This window comes from Castanea sativa, chromosome 2 (genome assembly GCF_040712315.1).
Source record: "Castanea sativa cultivar Marrone di Chiusa Pesio chromosome 2, ASM4071231v1".
Lineage (NCBI taxonomy): Eukaryota > Viridiplantae > Streptophyta > Magnoliopsida > Fagales > Fagaceae > Castanea > Castanea sativa.
In genome coordinates, this window is record NC_134014.1 from 5,611,229 (window position 1) to 5,629,787 (window position 18,559).

Below are 18,559 nucleotides of genomic sequence, written 5' to 3' on the forward strand. Positions count from 1 at the left end.
GTAACATGGAGGGCCGACCTGTTCCAGGATTAAATTCTATGAGTTGGCCCCTACGCCGAGGGTCCGAGGATACAGCCGAGGGAGAGTTTCACCTCGGACAGATCCAAGAGAACTCAAGATTTTATTATAAAGGTCAAGGCACAACTCTGGAAAGACTAATGGATAAAATGGGACATCCTGAATCTTCTAGATGCACTAGTATTAAAGAAAATATCAAGAGTAAAGGCTGCCACCTCTGCATTAAAGGCTCTGCACCTACCTCCCTGGCCGCATTAATGGGGAGGTGACCCCTGAACAGTGAGGTGAAAACTTCTAGTCACTGGTCAAAAAGTATCAGGGAAAGAAGTATAAAAGGGGGGTAAAGGCCAAAGAAAGGGAGGCGGTAGCTAAGGAAGAAGGAAGAAATTGTAATCTTTAAGGAAGAAAGAGAAATACAAAAGAAGTGGTCATCGGCTCGAGTCCGAGGAGATTCATTGCAATTATTGTTCGTTATTTACCTGTATTTGTTTATAAAAGCCTGTTATCGAGCTCCCAGTACTTCTAACCTAGGTTTCAAGTCCACACTCTACAAATTTTATTGTTTAAGGCTCATTGGGCCTGAGCCCGTGATTGTTTTTGGGTCCAGGTGCAATTGTGCACTTACAGTGCTGATGTGAAAAATTGTGAGAGCTTTAGAGGCTTCGATTATATATATTAATTAGAGAGATAGAGTTTCACTTATTGTTAAATTTGGATTAAACAAAAATAATTTTATTTAAAAAATAATAATAATGATGAGTTTGAGTTTAAGTTTAACTTGTTAGAGAGATAGAGTTTCACTCATTGTTAAGTTTGGACTAAACAAAAATAATTTTATTTAAAATGATAATTTTATTTAAATATTGTGCTGATGTGAGAAATTGTGAAAGCTTCAAATGCTTCGATTATATATATATATATATAGAGAGAGAGAGAGAGAGAGTTTCACTCATTGTTAAGTTTGGATTAATTAAACAAAACTAATTTAATTTAAATATTTTACTGATATGAAAAATTGTAAGAGTTTCAAAGGCTTACGTTTTATATATATATAGTCAAATAGGCTTTTGTTAACGTTTTGGGACAGTTTACATTGCCGCGGGATAGAGTTGGTCTGTCCTAAGCTGGAGAGAAACATAATTTTTGCAATGACATGGTCAATGTAATATATTTTTGCTTCCGAGTGATCAATAATAGTGATCAATGTATTATATTTTTAGTTTTATTCATGTGTCATGCAGAAATTTTTGCATTAAAGAAACTTTTAAACCTTTAAACATTCGATTATCTCATAGCCAAAAATTATCCCATAACACATGAATAAAACTAAAAATATACTTAGAAATTCAGCATAAGTCATCATTGTAAATTGAGTTAATTTTTATATAAAACTTAAAAATCTTTCACCTACTTAATTAATCTAATTAAGTAATGTATGACTTATCCAATTTTATATGAAATAAATCAATATATAAAACAATTTTTTTTTTTGATGCAAAACAAATTTATGATGTTAAAAAATTTATAAAAAAGAAATTAATTTACGAATTTTTCTATAGTTTTAATTTTGTTATCTCTTGCATAATATGCAAAATTTTGTTCATCTTTTCAAGCAAAATAACAAAAGCAAATATAACTATATACGAGTGTATTCATTTTGTGATATAGATTTATATAGTATCATCTTGGTCATAGGGTCTACCCCTCCAAGAGAAGATTTATAGCTCTATCCCTAGTCGTGGCACACACCAATAGTGTTTTTTGCTAACAATGTGCTGTGCACATCCTTCTTTATTTGATCTGTATGAGTATATCATGTTAGTCACACCCTTCACTTCTAGAACTCCTGGTAGTCCCACCTGTCAAGATAATTTGAGAAACCTCAAAGTAAGACAGAAATCAATATTGAAGCCAGCATGTTACTCAAGTTTGTGTGCCTACTGTTTTGACCATCCTCACCGCTGGCCTTACCTCCTTTATCTGAAATTCCATATAATTATCATATAAAACTATTACAAGGTACAAATTTCCCATAAAAAATGGTAACAACTCTCGTAAAAAAATAAGGTTCATGTTAACGAGTGTCCTTAAGGCATTGGTTAATAATCAATTTTAAGAAAATTTTGGCACCACTTTCATGGGAAATGGAAAAAGCAGTCAAAACATTAATTTTTTTTTCTTTTCCTATAAAAACTTTTTTTAAATAGATTATTAATCAATGCCCTAAAGGCATTCGTTAGCATTTCTCAAAAAATAATAATAACAATAATTCCATTGGTAATGACTCCCATAAAAAAACAATGGTAAAAATAACAGCATCAATATATATCACTTATAACAAGTTACAAATTTCCCGGGAATACCGAATTCGCTGTGACACCACATTATGTTTCCAACATGATTTTCGAATATGCAAAATATATTAGATATTTTCATTGGATTACCATCATTCATAGCATAGTATACGCATCTAAAATTTACTGCATTGGAAGGCCAATCGGCTGAAGGCTTTAAGTGACACCATAGATGGGCCAAAATCAATTGGGCCACTATCAAAAAAGTGAAATTCCCAATTGGCCCAACTAATCACAGGGAAAAATTGAGGCTTTGTTAATTTATTAAAGGTATAGAACATGTGTAGTCCTAGCCCAACTTTAAAAAAGGAATGGGCTAAGGTTGATATAAGACTGGATTTTAGTGGGATCAATAGCCGTAGTGGTAAATGAATGACACGTTTTCATACCCTTTTTCCACTTCAGAACTAGTTTCATTTGGCCGGGCTTTTAAGTAGCTAATGTAGTCAAAGCCCAGTTGAAAATTTCAATCTCATTTTTCTATCGTTTTTGTATTTGTTTTGCGCTAAATTTTGTCTTGTTGGTGTCAAAATTTTTATTGCTGATGCTGTGGTCACCCAAAGAAATCAAAAGTGATGCTGTTTCGATGCTAGGCATGTAATGTTTTTTTTTTTTTTTGCTAAATTAGGCATGTAATGTTAGACAACTGGTTAAAGGTTAAGACATTTGCAGACAGGGGCGGTGTACTGAAAAAAGATGGTAAAAAATAATTAAATATTTTAAGGAATTATTAGCGCAAATTTAAGGGCACTACGTAAACTTGTATGTGTTGGGGGGATTTCTTCTATCTAAAGTTTGGAGTTGTAACCAAAAATCCTTAGAATCTGAGGTATAATCGATCATTTATGTCTAATTGATTTTATTTTAATTAATAAAATTGAGTATATGAACCAACTTTATAGCCCATAAGGAGGGATGGAGGAAGTGAAAATATTAAGAGAAAGAGAGAGAAAGAGAGATATTAAAAGAGAAAGATGCACTAATGCACTAAGCAATTGGTTTATTCTTCCATTGGTATCTAATGTTGAATTACAATCATATATTTATAGGAGACTAGCTCTAATCTCATTGGCCCATATGACCTCATCTTACTGGTTCTATTATTCTTCATTTGCATAAATAATTCCAACATGTGCTAAATGCAATTAACATGCTTGGAATTGTAATTAACTAACTAACTAAATCTTAATACAACAATTACTATCCATATGCTTATAGTATTCCTAACATTTCCCTCCCCTTCAAAACATTTTGCCCATAAGGTGTTGTCGTGAAACAACATCTTCATCAAAAGAGATCTTCCAATGAACCAATATCTTAGTAACATTTTGATCACCATATTTATGCATTTCTCTTTGACAAGCGGTCTCGTGTATATTAAGGTTTCTTCTTCGTAGATCTTTAAACTTTGCTTGAATTCTTAAGCCTTTAATGGTTCTTCAATCTTCAAGGTTTCATTGGTTCTTTGGATCTCGGATTGTTCTTGTATCCTCAAGAATTCATTTTGTTTTAGAACCATTAAAATTGTTGGCGCTTGCATCTTGGATTCTTGGATCATCGACACTTGGATTGCCAATTCCTGAATCATAAACTCTTGAATGAAAGCCTCCATTGGTTTATCAAGAATTAGTTCTTGGAAAATTATCATCATTTTCTTTATTGGTTCTTTAGACTGAACTTCAAGGGTAGCATGTACATGTATATCATCATCCACTTTAACACAAAAATCAACATCCTGGCTTGCAATAACAGCAGTAGATTCTTGAAACTTAATTTGTTCTTCAAGTTCCATTGAATCAAGAGATTGTAACTCCTCTTCTGTCATGTTCTTGAAATCCTCTTGTGATCTTGAGAGCTCTTTATTCATGGCCTTGTTAGATTTAGTCAAGGTCTTGACCTTCTCTAAAATGACATTGTGAGATTCGTACAAAACCTTGACATTCTCTGAAACTTTGTTCACCATTTGCCGTAATTCTTTCCAAAGTTCTCTTTGGTCACATTTGTCCGTATCAAAATCAACGGCTTTGATACCAATTGTTAGGAACCTGGTGGTTCCTAATGAAGATGGATAGGAATTCTAGGAAAATTAACTTAATTCGAGGTAGTCATCCTCTATAAAGAAAGAGAGAGACTAAGAGAGAGAGAGAGATGCACTAATGCATTAAGCAATTGGTTTATTCTTCCATTAATATCTAATGTTGAATTACAATAAAGTAGTTATAGGAGACTAGCTTTAATCTCATTGGCCCACATAGCCTCATCCTATTAGTTCTATTATTCCCCATGTGCATTAATAATTTCAACATGTGCGAAATGTGATTAACATGCTTGGAATTGTAACTAATTAACTGTAAATGACTGAACACAATTTACTGTAAATATTGTGTCTTTAATTTACTGTAAATGATTGAACACAAATTACTGTAAATATTGTGTCTCTAATTTACTATTGAAAGCTTGGATTTGTATTAAAAATATAAGAGCTATTCAGACCCCAAATTGAAAGATTACAACTCAGTTGATTTTACTCTAACTTAAACCAAGTGTGAAATAGAGTAAATGCGAGCAAACAAACAATAAAACTAGTTTAAGTCATATTCATCATATAACAGCAGTAAAATGAAGACTAAAAGAGTAGGGAAGAGAGATGCAAACACAAGATAACACGCCGATGTGTTATCGAAGAGGAAACTGAAGAACTCGGCGATAAACCTCTTCGTCGCCCTCCAAGCGGTAAATTGATCCACTAGACAATAAGTTGGGATACACAAATGCAGGAGACCGTCCAAGCCTAATCTACCTAATGCACCTAAACCCTTTAAGCTCTTACTCCAACAAGGCTTCTCGGAACCGTGTCTTGTTTAGCTTTCCGGATCCCGCAATACCCCCGATTGCATCCGCCAAAGCTTGGCTTCTTGCAATACTTCCTAGCAGCACCAAAACCTCACTTGACACTCAAATTGGGTGTGATAAGTGTTTGGACTATCAACCTCGAAAAGATATGGATATGGATACGGATATGGATATGGATATGGAGAGGTAGGAGTATGAGGAAAATCACAAAGAATTGTATAGATGATTGTGGGTATAACAATCACTAACTCTTAAGTGTGTACGCTAGGGTTTTCTCTCTGAAAAGCACTCCATACAATATGTGAGTAATATGGGTATATATAGTGTGAGTGAAGACATGGTGGAGCTAATAAGCCAAAACAGCAAAACATAATGTTTCGCTGGTATTTCACGGGAATGCCTAACCTGCGAACTACTCACAAAAACCAGCTGTCACCAGTTGTCATGACTCTCTACATTCCAATCATGTGCTCTGCACGTGGCTTACTTCGCAGAAAGTTTACTCGCGAAATACCCGTGAAATCCATAATTTCTTCAATGCACGCTTGAGTCTTCACACTCTCTCTCACACACGACCCATACAATGAAATTCCACATAAAATACAAGGTAAACATGATTGAACAAAATTACAATCAAATTTGGCACGGAATTAAAGCCAACACAAAATAGTTGTAAATAAAAACTTTACAACTGTAAATGACTGAACACAATGGTTCTGAAAAGGGAACATAACACTATAACTTCCATCAAACAAAAAGACACAACTGTTTGGTACTTTTAAATATATACGTGGCATTAATTTATGTAATCATGTGGTGAAATAAAGAGTGGTTAACAAAAAGTCAAACGTTTCGTTTTTATATTATAGGATCATGTTAATAGGTGTCCTTAGGATAATTGTTAATAAACTATATTAGGAAAGTTTTGATATTATTTTCGTGGGAAATATAAAAATCTGTTAACAAAATTAATTACTTTATCGTTTTCCCACAAAATTTTTCTAAAAATAGTTCTTAAACCTAATTTAGGACATTTTTTTTTAACATTTCCTTATATTATATGAGATAGATTCAAGTTACACTTGGTGTAACTTCATAAGAGTTACACATTTTTTGGACCATTGATTACTATTAGATTTAAGAGTCAAAAAACACTCATAGTAATGTCATTATTACTCCCTAAAAATTAGTGATTTAGGCATTAAATCTTCTTATTAAAGGGGGAAAAAAAACTATAGCATTAACTCTCCACTGTCTTCCATGTCATCATCTTCTTCCTCTCATCCTCTCTCACATCTTTCTTCTTACACTACGTACTTTTAGGCCATCACCATTGATTTCTTAATAGTATTTTGTCTCGAGGTACTGGAATATTTTAGAAGTATATGTCCAAAGTCACATTAGTTTTGGAGAAATATCTTATCATGACATCCTCCATTGTCGAAGGCTTTGTTCTGTTGTTGAGAGTAAATCTTTTGGTTCCATTGCTCTAATGGAATGTTGCTCATAGCAAGTTTAATAAAGTAAATGTTGTAAATCGGCATTGCAAGCTATTGGCAAATATTGGCAAATTCATGAAGATGCATTTCTTTTTAATGTAACTGTCGTCAATTGATACTTTTCAATTTCCTTGGGTTTGAAGTTTAATAGCCTGATCAATGCTAAAAAGTAATAATTGGTTCCTCATTGAATGTATTTATTTCTAGTATCTGCTATCCTTGAGTACACTTCCTATCATTTGGTTTGGTATATTGTTTTTGGGAAACATTTTTGGCTTGTTCTATAGGAGTCGCTAGGTGTTGTGATTTATTTTGATCTTTAATTTTGAGTACTATAGTAATTAGAAGCGGGAGATGACATAATGATGCGATTAGAAGTATGGGGGTGGTCTTTGATAAAATAAAACTCATATTTCGGTCACTCTTGGAGAGATAGTGGTGCTACTGATCAGCAGTGTTATGCTATGTTTGGATGTTGGGGGAAGGAGGGGGAGTAGAGTAAAGGGAGAGAGTAATTTAATTACCTTATTTGAATGTTTTTAAGGAAAGAGGGGGAGGGATTTGGAGAGGGAGGGAGTAATTTAATTACCTTATTTGGATGTTTTTTAAGGAAGGAGGGGGAGAGATTTGAAGGGGTTTGAACTATTTCTAACCTTTCATTTTTAATTTCCCCAAATTGGAGAGATTTGGAGGGAGAGTGGAGCATAAAAATATTTGACCAAATGAATTATCAAATTTACCCTCACCATATTAACAAAATTACAAATGAAAAGATTAATTATTCTCATTCCCCTTACTTAATTTTAAAAACATCCAAACAAGGTAGAGGATAACCATTCCCCTCTACTCTCCTCTCCACTAATCTCCTTCCCTCTACTCTCCTCTCTCTCAAAACTTCCAAACATAGCATTAGTAGTCAATCTTCTATTAATACGACCTTTAGTTTTCACTTGAGAATCATCTCTCCGACTAGCCTAGTGGATTTGGTGGATGTACACGCGCACTAGAGGCATTTAAACATCTTCAGGGCTGCACGAGTTAGCTAAAATTCTGCTTTAGATTTCTTTTTGAGTTTTAAGGAGAGAACGATTGTTGAGACTAATTATTTCTAAAACCCTCATGAAAAATTTTATTCAAGGTATTGCCAAAACTCAAATGGACAAAAAAAAATTTCTCCGTTTTTCAAACCATATACTGTGGTTAAGTAATGGCAAAACGATACTCGCTCCATAATAATTGAATTTGCAAAATGGTAATCATGTTTAGTAAAACAAAATAAAGATAGCTTGCATTTCCAATTTAATCTTGAGAATTTTATGAATGGTGGAGGCCTGAAAGTATAGTTCCAAAAGAAAGACAAGAGGAAGAAGATGATAATATGGCAGAAAAAAAAAAAAAAGAGTTAATGCTGTGGTTTTTTTTTTATTTTAATAAGAAGAGTTAATGCCTAAATCCCTAATTTCTAGGGAGTAATAATGACACTACTATGAATGTTTTTTGACTCTTAGATCAATAGTAGTCAATGGTTCACAAAAGGTATAACTCTTGTGAAGTTACACTAAGTGTAACTTGAATCTATCTCATATTATATATAGATATAAACAATAAAAAAGATGTTATGATATTTTCATGTGAAAATGATGTTGTACAAGTACTAATCAAAATTTGTGATATTTTCATGTAAAAAATTGATGTTGTACTAATCAAAATAGGTGAGATGATAGCCCAAATTAAATTAATGAAGCCACTTTGCTTGAATTCTCAATTGACTTGCCTATTATTTTGACCATCCTCACCACTAGGGCACTAGGCACAGTGTTACGAAACATTATGTTTCTAGCATGATTTTCAAATATGCAAAAGGTAATTTGATATTTTCATTGTTGTACCATATCATTAAAAGCAAAGCATGCGTCTAAAAAGACTATATTGGCAAGGCAATCGGCCAAAGGCTTAAGTGACATTGCAGATTGACCAAACCCAAATTAATTCGCCACTATCAAAAAAGTTTTTGTAGTACCATTCATCTCAGATATGAATCCTCTGCATATATAGAACCTGCCGATAGTTTTTTGCTTCTCAAGGTCATAAATTGATGCTATAGAAATTATTGGACCGACTTGAATCATTGAATGTCGAATCCTAAAGTGGAATTCCCAGTAGGCCAAACTAATCACACAGAAAAATTGAGGCTTTGTTAATTTATAAAAGTTATAGAACATGCGTAGTCGTAGCCCAACTTTAAATAAGGAATAGGGTGGGGTTGATATAAAACGGGCCCAAAGACTGTAGATTTATAATCAGTAGCCGTATCAAATGAATGACACATTTCATGGCCAAATCGGCCCAATACCACCATTTTTAAAAAAATGTAGGCAGAAAACACTGTTTCGGAAGTATTTGGGGATATACCACTTTTTCCAGTACTCGAGTTTGGTGAACTCGAGTACCGGATTTTACACTTCCACCGTGGCATGCCAGCATAGAATTTCTATTTTAAAAAAAATTCACCCAGTACTCGAGTTCACCAAACTCGAATACTGTATGATCTGGTACCCGAGCTTAAGGAACTCGAGTACCAATCTGGATTGACGCTGGAGCTGCTGATGGGATAATGCCGATTAATACTCGAGTTTTGTGTACTCGAGTACTGTGAATAGTACCCGAGTTGTAGAAACTCGAGTACCAATCTGGATATGCAATTTTGTACCAATCTGGATTGTCGGCCAACATGTGATGGGAATCCAGAATTATACTCGAGTTTCCTCTACTCGAGTACCTTGAATGGTACCCGAGTTCTTAAAACTCGAGTACTAATCTGGATTGCAATTTTGTACCAATCTGGATTGTCCGCCAACATGTGATGGGAATCCAGATTTATACTCGAGTTTCGTCTACTCGAGTACTTTGAATGGTACCCGAGTTCTTGAAACTCGAGTACTAATCTGGATTGCAATTTTGTGTAGATGCCCATTATACTCGAGTTTCGTGTACTCGGGTACCTTTCAAAGTACTCGAGTATAACAGACTCGAGTATTGCTCACTAATAGCGGTCATTTCTAATCTCTCATCTCTCATTTCTCACTCACTTGTACACTCTCACTCTCACTCTCCAAACCCCAAACCCATTTCATTGCCGGCAAACTCGGACTCCAAAACCCGTTTCATCACCAGCGCCGCCGTACAAACCCCAAACCCGTTTCATCGCCGGCAACCTCGCACTCAAAGGTTAGCAATTTTGGTAATTTTTTTTGTTCTTTCCATGAGTTTTTAAGTAATTGTGGTAATTTTGATTATCAATTGTGTTATTTTTTATAATTGTGTTGGATCAAAATTTTTGTTCATTGTTGTGTAAAATGCAGAGGAAACAATGAAAATTGTTGTGAAAGTTTAACAAGAAATGAAATATTGTTGGCTAGTTTTTTGTTTTGTTTATATGTTTTTTGAAAACATTGTGAAACGAAAATGAGAGTAGAGGAGGGTGCATGTTGCATTGTTGTAATTAAAAGGAGTCAAGAAATTGAAGTGAAGCTAATTCTATTAAACTATGATAAGTGTGTCTTAACATAAATAAATAAAGGGTAGCTCTGTAGATCTCAATTATTTGATCTTTTTTGATTTGGGTGTGTCTCTTTGTTCCTTGTTATGAAGTTTTAGAGGGGAATTATTGTGTTATTTATGTTACGTGGTTCTTTTTATTTTAGTTTTATTATGAAACTGTTTGATTCATTCTGTTGTTGATATGTAGGAATTTTTTTATTGCAATGAGCTGTGTTGTGTTACGTTTATTGGGAAATTCAAATTGTCATTGCTTGATAGTCTAGAATAATCCAAAATGCAATTTGTTTTGGATCAATGTTGCTAATAGGAAGTGATGATATGTATATATATATATATATATATATATATAGAAGGATGCGAGTTTGTATTTGTTGGGTCATGAATGGATTTGACATTCTTTTCCTCTTTTTGATTTCGTAGTTGTGGAAATATTCCCTATAGAATTATATTAGTTTGTGACTGTGCTATGTTGAATCATGGATATCGTGAATTTAAAAAACATGAATTGAAAGAACTCACTTATTAGAAAGAACATATTAGTTTTAAAAATAGAAAGAACACATGAATTGAAAGGCTTAGATTAGAGCCCTTTAAAGAAAATCAATCAAGTGCTTAGTGATTAGTAATGATTGTAAAAGATGAGCAACACCAAGCTGAAAGGTTTAAGTTATTTACCAAAGACATTAAATGGGCCCCTAAGAAACCAAAAGACATTTAAGAAATTTCACACACACTTTGAGAGCTTAGTGATTATTAAGTACATCCATTCACCAATACCACCAACTTTAAAAAATTTGAACCATGATTTTCCCACTACAATCAATACATTATCAGAGTTCCAATCCCCTGAAGTTTTCAATTCGTGCTCAAACATGTAAATCAGAATGATCTAAAAAACAAAATAGGAGAAACATGTAGAACCCATCACTTAAAACAATAGAAACTTAAATGGAAATCCAGTTGGAGAGAAAAATGTGAAAACCGGTTGAAGACTAACCTTTAAGATGACCAACAATCTGCTTGTTGTCTTCAGCGATAAATTCCCCCAAGTGATGGCTGAATTAAATAGAAGATTCAGTCTTGGGGGGCATCTAACCTAGAAAGTTTTAGGTAGAAGTTAATTGGAGAAATATTCACCGAGGCAAATGATAACAACGCGTAAGCCAATTGTTGGGTTGCTAAATTGGGCAAGGGAGAGAAGATGCAGCAAGTGATAATACCACTGTTATAAACTCAACTCCCAAGAGGGTCAAAATTAAACATTCAACATTGTGCTTGATATAACAAGTAGCACTACTTTGTGCTATCCCAGAAATGCAACTTCTCCCAACAGTTAAATACAATCAAGGTCATTACTTGAGATGCTTTAAACAATCAGGAAATTTCTTGCAGATTCACATGAAAAAAAAAATCAACAAATTATTTATCAAATGTTTCTGAAAAGAGGCAAAAGCTGAACAATCATGACCTGCAGTCTAGAATGCAACTGCAGAGAGATTGAGCATAATTGATGCAAGGTATCAATTACTAAACTGTGTCAAAGAAACTGTCATAACTTGTGTGTTGCAGTGGCTATTGGAAATTGCCTTTACAACTACTGAGCCTAGAAAAACCAAGTATCATCAGGTTGACATTCGTAGTCAATACTACATGCATTGTTGGCCGAGGCCGTAGAATTTACACTCAATTCACCGTCACCAAACCACCCTCATAAGGCAAGCATTATCATTACCATTATAGAAAGATCTATGCTTGTAGTTCTCGTTAATCTGCTCTATTTGAAACCAACTCGTTGCCAAAGTGTAATGATATTTTCCGGTCGTGCAAAACCAAACCATTTGCTGTTGTCTTCACTTGTTTTTGATGTTAAATTCCAGAATTTGTGCTGTGTTCTGGTGGTCATTTCAGAGTAGTACTCAACAAGCTTAACTTTTGAGCCTATCCATCATCATGCTGGCCTCCTCCATTCTTTCTCGCCAATAATCTCCTACTTTCAGATTGTGGACTATTTCTTTCAGATCTATAAGATTGCATCCCGGCATCCTTCCCAACTTTCGATCCTTCATCATCTCTTTTACCCTAGCAACATCCTCCCATTGACCTGCCACAGCATAGACATTCAGCAATAGTTGATAGTATGAGGGATTTTGAGGGTCCATATCAATGAGATGCTATCATTTTGATTTAGCTTATGGGTATTTGATGAATATGCTAATGGGCCATTAATCACCTTTAATTGATGCCAGGTATGGACCCACATCGAGCAAGACCCTCTATAGGGACTGTCTTGACGAGGCAACCCATGCATCGTTCAAGTTTGCTTTGGGATGCTCCTTTGGCAGGCGAGGTATGCACTTGTGTCCAAAATCGTAATCAATATATGTAGTAGAAAGATTTTGGGCATTATGTTTGAAGTGTAATTATTACGTGGTTAGTGAATGCTATTATTAATACTAAGCTGCTTTGTTTGCAGGAAGTGCCAGGTGTTCTGACTTGTCGTCACCGAGATAAAGGTCTGTTTGATGGTGGGTTAGATCCACGGATTGCCGCTTATATCACAGATGCGGGGTTAGATGGGCTACTTCGGGTCCCACATATGGACCTTGACCATGCACTGATCACGGCCTTAGTGGAGAGATGGCGGCCAGAGACGCACTCATTCCACTTGCCCCACGGTGTGAAGGAGGATCCTAAAAAAAAGCAAGAGCCTTCTTCACTTGACAGATCTATTACAGGAGCTGAGGGGAAGTCACCATTGCCTCCATCCTCTGACCTAAACGTGGGGGAGCTGCAGCAGCATTCTCCACTTGATGAGAAGGTTGTTGAGAGTGAGGGTCATTGGCCTCCTGTGGTAGAGCAGGATTCTGTATCTGAAGCGGGTTTGTTCAGAAGAGTCTGGAGAAAATATTTTGGCGGCGTGATGGTGGTTCCCAGAATAAAAGGCAAAGCACTATAGAAAAATGCTCTACTTCTGGTGTTAGCTCTGAGGAAAAAAGTCAAAGCACTTCTGAACAGCATTCTGCTTCTTTAAATGGCTCAGAAAAGGCAAAACTCAAGGAGAAACATGCAAAATCAACAAGTCAGGAAGCTAATCCAATATGCCAGATGCCACATTATTCTACCAATAATGATTCAGATATGGACAGCAAAACTGCTATAGGTTCTCAAGCATATGGTGACACATCAAGAACAAATCCAGGTTTCTTCAACAAGATTGTATATTGGTGTAAATTTTGGAGAACTGACCCAAATTCTGATATATTGAGTGATCAATCCAACCAAAAACTAGACCAGATTAATGATTATTCCAAAAGGCATGAGTTATTTTCTGAGGATTCTTTTTGGAGTGACATGGAATCTTTTATGGGAACACCCAATGCTTCAGTTATTGTCTCCCACTCATGGACCAGGTTTTATGCATTCACTTATTTTTCTTTGTTTTTATGCAGTTTTCTTCCTCATGCTGCTGATGACTACATTTTATCCAGCTTCTGCTGCTGTGTAGTTTAAATATTTGGTTTTGTTCCTCGTTTTCTTAGCATTGGCATAATATGAACTAGTCAAGAGAGAGAGAGAGAGAGAGAGTTCAAATTAAACTACATATAGTGACTAAATATATCAGATGCCTGGTCCTTCTGTTGGGATTTGTTTACAAGATTTTTTTTTTTCTTCATAGATTTGAGTTGAGGTGCATTAGATGGAATGATATTTAACAAAAGGTTTACAACTCCTGCCTTTGAGTATAGAAAGTTCTCTTAAATAATTAGGATATAAAAGAATTACAATTGAAAAGAGAATAGTCTATAAAATCTACAATGAGGTGCATACTTTTATTTTCTTGGTCAGTGTCAATGAGATGCATACTAATTCAGAGAATAAAAACAATGATCTCAAATACAAGGATTTTGGTTCAATAACCAAGACCCCCACCCCCATTAAATGTGTGATTGTTTCCCTTCCTTCCATAAAATCCACATTCAACAAAGAGAGGCCACATTCCAAGTAAATCAACTTCCTTGTTTGATGAACCAATTCCTCCATCCCACAAGTGAATCCACCACTCTTTAAGGCATCACCCAGTGAACCCAAAACACAAAATAAATGAAAGACTACAACTCATGAGCAACTGCACAATGCATTATTAAGTGATCCACAGTTCCACCACTACATTTGTGTGGGTTTTCTTATCATTTCACAGGTCAAGTTTTTTTCTCATCTACGCAAAGAAAGCAACTTCTGAAGCCTTGAATCACCAGATACTCTTCCAAGGAAAGCTCATTACATTGGACCCTCTTAGAGCCTCAAAAATAACTATGATGTGAGGGTTTTCATGTGTAATGTTTTGGCCTATTTGGTTTTCTCAACAAAACTGCAACTTTTGGCATAGTTTGTATCACTTGATGATCTAAATACAGATCTCAACTGATTGATGTTAATTCTGAAATTGATATTTATACTTTTGTGGTCAATGGCATTGTTGAACCTAAAAGTGCTCCAACCTTATTATTTCCTTAAATGCTATGCTATGACAACTCCTTCTGGTGTTTAAACTTGATAATTTTCTTGCACTTAATTTACCATTTGCTAATATTATTCTGCTATATGTGATTTGTGTCAGGGAAGAGATGGCACAAAATCTGCAAAATGAAGGGCCTCTGGCTCATAGATCTCTAACTGAAAGTGACCTCCTTCACTTGGTGGATTTGTTAATATCTGAGAGGAAATGGGTGGTGGAATGCCCCTCTCAGACATCACCTTTCAAACTCACTTCTTCCATTGGAAAGAGTGCTATGATTCAATCTCGCGGATCAAATGGGTTGAGCTCAATATTTTCAGGCACATCACCAAAACATGATGAAGACTTGAAGTATCAAAATATTCTTCATACTGGAGTTTCTCCACCCATCATTAACAAGAAACCTTCTGTCCGGTCTAGAAGTGATATATTAGCTTATTGTCAGAAGCTTGTGACTGAGATATTAAAGGAGTATCCAGTGGGCTATGACATGGGCTCCTTCAGAAAACTATTCCTTGAGAGGTATGGCGATCCTCTTGATGGGTCCAACTGTCTCCAATTTCTTACACAATCTTTCTCTCATATTGAGTGTGTTCATTTAAGCATCAAAATTACAAATAAAAGCCCTCCATATTGGGTTGTCATCTTTCTTTTTTTTGGTGGAAGTTTCTCCTCTTTCATTAGTTCCAGAATAAAAAATTTTCTTTTTCCAGCTTACTTGACTGTTAAGGATTGGTTGCCAGATTAATCATTCATTTTATACAGGAAATATTGGATGAAGACGATGAGAAATTACGAAATCTTAAACAAGAGTGGGGTGTTCAGATATATGCGGCTGTTGTTACAGCATTGAAAGAGATGAATGAGTATAATCCAAGCGGCCGATACATCATTCCTGAGCTTTGGAACTTCAAAGAAGATAGGAAAGCTACATTAAAGGAGGTCATCAGTTATATAGTGAAGAATATCAAGGCACTTAAGCGCAGCAAATCATTCATCTCATATTTGAAGGGAATTTCTAGCTTTTGGCTACTTGGCACTTATTATATCAGCAATGATGTTATCACCAATGATTTTAGTGATGCATCACCAAAACAGAGAGGGATTCCTAAAATGAAAGAAAAGACTAGAGCTATTTATGGCAAATAATTCAGGGTCTCTTATTTATTATTTTTATTTTTTGCTCGACTTTTCTTCGCTGTTGATAGGCTTGTGCAATATACGGCAATTGGTGGCCCATGTTATCAGGTTAGTGAGGATATTGCAAGTTCATTACCTCATTTATGATTTTTGGTACATTTTAAAGGTTGATGATTTTGATTTATTTTACCTGCAGCTCTCATGTATGTGCTGGTGCCTATGCCTTGCTTATTCTTTGGAGGTGGTTCCACTCAGTTTCTGACTAGCTGGGATGGTGGGGGGTTAGTATTGCTTAAACTAAGCCCTTTTAACATTAATATTTTTTTTTTCACGATGTAACCTGTATCCGTGTATAAACTTTGTAAATGAAACTTTGATATACATGTGTATGTTTAGTAGGTAGTGGCCTTTTTAATACTCGTCTCATACTGCTTCCAATTGAGACTTTTTATTATTATTATTATTATTATTATTTATATATTTTATAATTTTCTTTTCTGTTTGTCAATTATATAATGCAGTTGGATAGATGCTGCTAAATTTATGACTGGAGCATCGGCTGTGGGGAGCATTGTGATTCCTATTATCCTTAGACATGCTCATATGATTGAGACAGGAGCTATGCTTATCGAGTTCACATCCTTCTTCATTTTTGCTTGCACTATCATGTGTTTCCACCGAGCTAGTCTTGAAGAAGACTGGTGATAAACATCAAACATGGTGCTGAACACTTACCCCAGTGATCGTGTAACTATTTTTAAGATTATGGCGTAAATATATGGCAAAGATAGAAAAAAATTTCCTTCTTTGTAAAATCTGTTCAATCAACTTGTGTTTGGCTTTAATCCCTTACTACTTTGGGTTCTTATCGACATGGGAGTTGTGTTTGATATGTAATTTTGGCTTTTCAACATTGTGATATATAAAATTTAAAGGCTTCATTTTGTTATAAATGTGATGGACATGTTCCAATATAAAAAAATTGTCCCTAATAACATTTTCTTGGTAATCGATAATGCTCTATAAAGGTAGCATTCAGCAATGTACTCCAGAAATTAAGGCCCACGTCACACAGCTCGAGTATTAAATGGCATGATACACTTAAAAAATGGGGGCCAACCCAGATCAATACTCGAGTTTCAGGGACTCGGGTACTGTGTTAAAAGTACCCGACTACATGAAGCTCGAGTATCAAACGGCATTATTCAGGCATTATATGGAGGCCAATCCAGATTGGTACCCGAGTTTAGTGGACTCGGGTACCAGATCATACAGTACTCGTCAAACTCGAGTACCAGGGGACTTTTTTTTAATCCGAAATGCCACGCTGGCATGCCACGGTGGACCTAGAAAATCCGGTACTCGAGCTCACCAAGCTTGAGTACTAGAAAAAGTGGTATTTCCCTAAATATTTCCGAAATGTTTTTTGCCTAAATTGTTTTGAAAAAGATGGTATTGGGCCGATTTGGCCCACATTTCATACCCTTTTTCCACATGAGAAGCAGTTCATTTGGACTGGGCTTTTAAGTAGCTAATATAGTCTAAGCCCAGGTGAAAATTTTAATCGGGCCTGCTACTAGAGGTTCTTCCTCAATTACATTCATCCCCACAATAGATTACTGGTTCATTTTTCTATTGTTTTTGCTTTCGTTTTCCTCTCAATTTTATCTCGTTGGCGTCAAACTTTAATCGGGCAGTAGTGTACTGAAAATAGATGGTAAAAAAATAATTGAATATTTTAAGGAGTTAATGGTGCAAATTTAAGGGCATGCATACCCTTATATGTGTTGGTGGATTCCTTCTTTCAAAAGTTTGGAGTCGCAACTAAAAATCATCAGGATTTGAGGTGTAATTAATTACTTATGTCTAATTAATTTTATTTTAATTAATAAAGTTGAGTATTTGAACCAACTTTGAAGCCCATTAGAAGGAGAAATTATACGATCTTCATGGTGAATCACGTCATTTGTCCACCATTCCAGTAAAAAACTTTCACCTATTTAAAATTGTTGAGTCAGTATTCAGTTTTTATTATAAACTCCACAATTTTAAACAAGTGGGAGTCTTTTACTGGAATGGTGGACCACATTACTTGTTCACCATGAGAACCTTATAATTTCTCCATTAGAAGGGATGGAGGAAGTGAAAATATGATAGAAAAGAAATCCTGCGTCTAGGAAAGATGCTAAACACCTGCACTCCCAATGCTCCCTTCTCTCTTTTGTTTGGTTGTAACAAACCATTCCCAAATGCAAACTATTCATGGTAGCTGTGAACCCACTGCTCTACCTAACATCAACTAGAAATCGGATTACTCACACTGTGAGTTCCATTAGATCACTCAGTTGAAGCATTGTCCTTGGCAAATGTTATCTTATTTGCTCTCTCTCTCTCAAGGACACTCATATGCCTGCCCATATTTTATGTTTAGGTTTATTCCCTTATGAAACTAAATTCTTCAGAGATCTAAATGATCCAAGGCCCAAACCAATAGAAACAACATTGAAGAGAGGGGTTTGAGAATGAGATGAGAAAGAGGAGAGATCAAATTGTCTTTAAGGACCAAGTTAATTACTTTTAAAAAGTTTTGAACCTAATTAGTATTAGCCCAAATCTCA

The 18,559-nt window shown here is 35.2% G+C and overlaps 2 protein-coding genes across 2 annotated transcripts; both read left to right on the forward strand.

Moving 5' to 3' along the window:
• The first annotated feature begins 12,976 nt into the window (after positions 1-12,976).
• Positions 12,977-15,950, forward strand: LOC142624790 (uncharacterized). The gene is made up of 3 exons (XM_075798540.1): positions 12,977-13,695; positions 14,904-15,323; positions 15,545-15,950. The coding sequence occupies exons 1-3, from the start codon at positions 13,391-13,393 to the stop codon at positions 15,948-15,950; spliced, it is 1,131 nt and encodes a 376-aa protein (XP_075654655.1). The 5' UTR covers positions 12,977-13,390.
• Positions 15,909-16,894, forward strand: LOC142626008 (vacuolar protein sorting-associated protein 55 homolog). Its single transcript, XM_075799771.1, has 3 exons — positions 15,909-16,049; positions 16,138-16,222; positions 16,463-16,894. Exons 1-3 carry the CDS (start codon positions 16,040-16,042, stop codon positions 16,644-16,646), a joined length of 279 nt encoding a protein of 92 aa, XP_075655886.1. The 5' UTR covers positions 15,909-16,039; the 3' UTR covers positions 16,647-16,894.
• The last annotated feature ends 1,665 nt before the right edge of the window (positions 16,895-18,559 follow it).

Excerpts from the sequence above, each read along its gene's own strand:
- LOC142626008 (XM_075799771.1), top strand. Across the intron at positions 16,223-16,462 it reads ACTAGCTGGGATGGTGGGGG|TTGGATAGATGCTGCTAAAT; the intron begins GTTAGTATTGCT and ends TATATAATGCAG.
- LOC142624790 (XM_075798540.1), top strand. The coding sequence starts at position 13,391 with ATGCCACATTATTCTACCAATAATGATTCAGATATGGACAGCAAAACT. Across the intron at positions 13,696-14,903 it reads GTCTCCCACTCATGGACCAG|GGAAGAGATGGCACAAAATC; the intron begins GTTTTATGCATT and ends GATTTGTGTCAG. Across the intron at positions 15,324-15,544 it reads AGAAAACTATTCCTTGAGAG|ATTAATCATTCATTTTATAC; the intron begins GTATGGCGATCC and ends ATTGGTTGCCAG.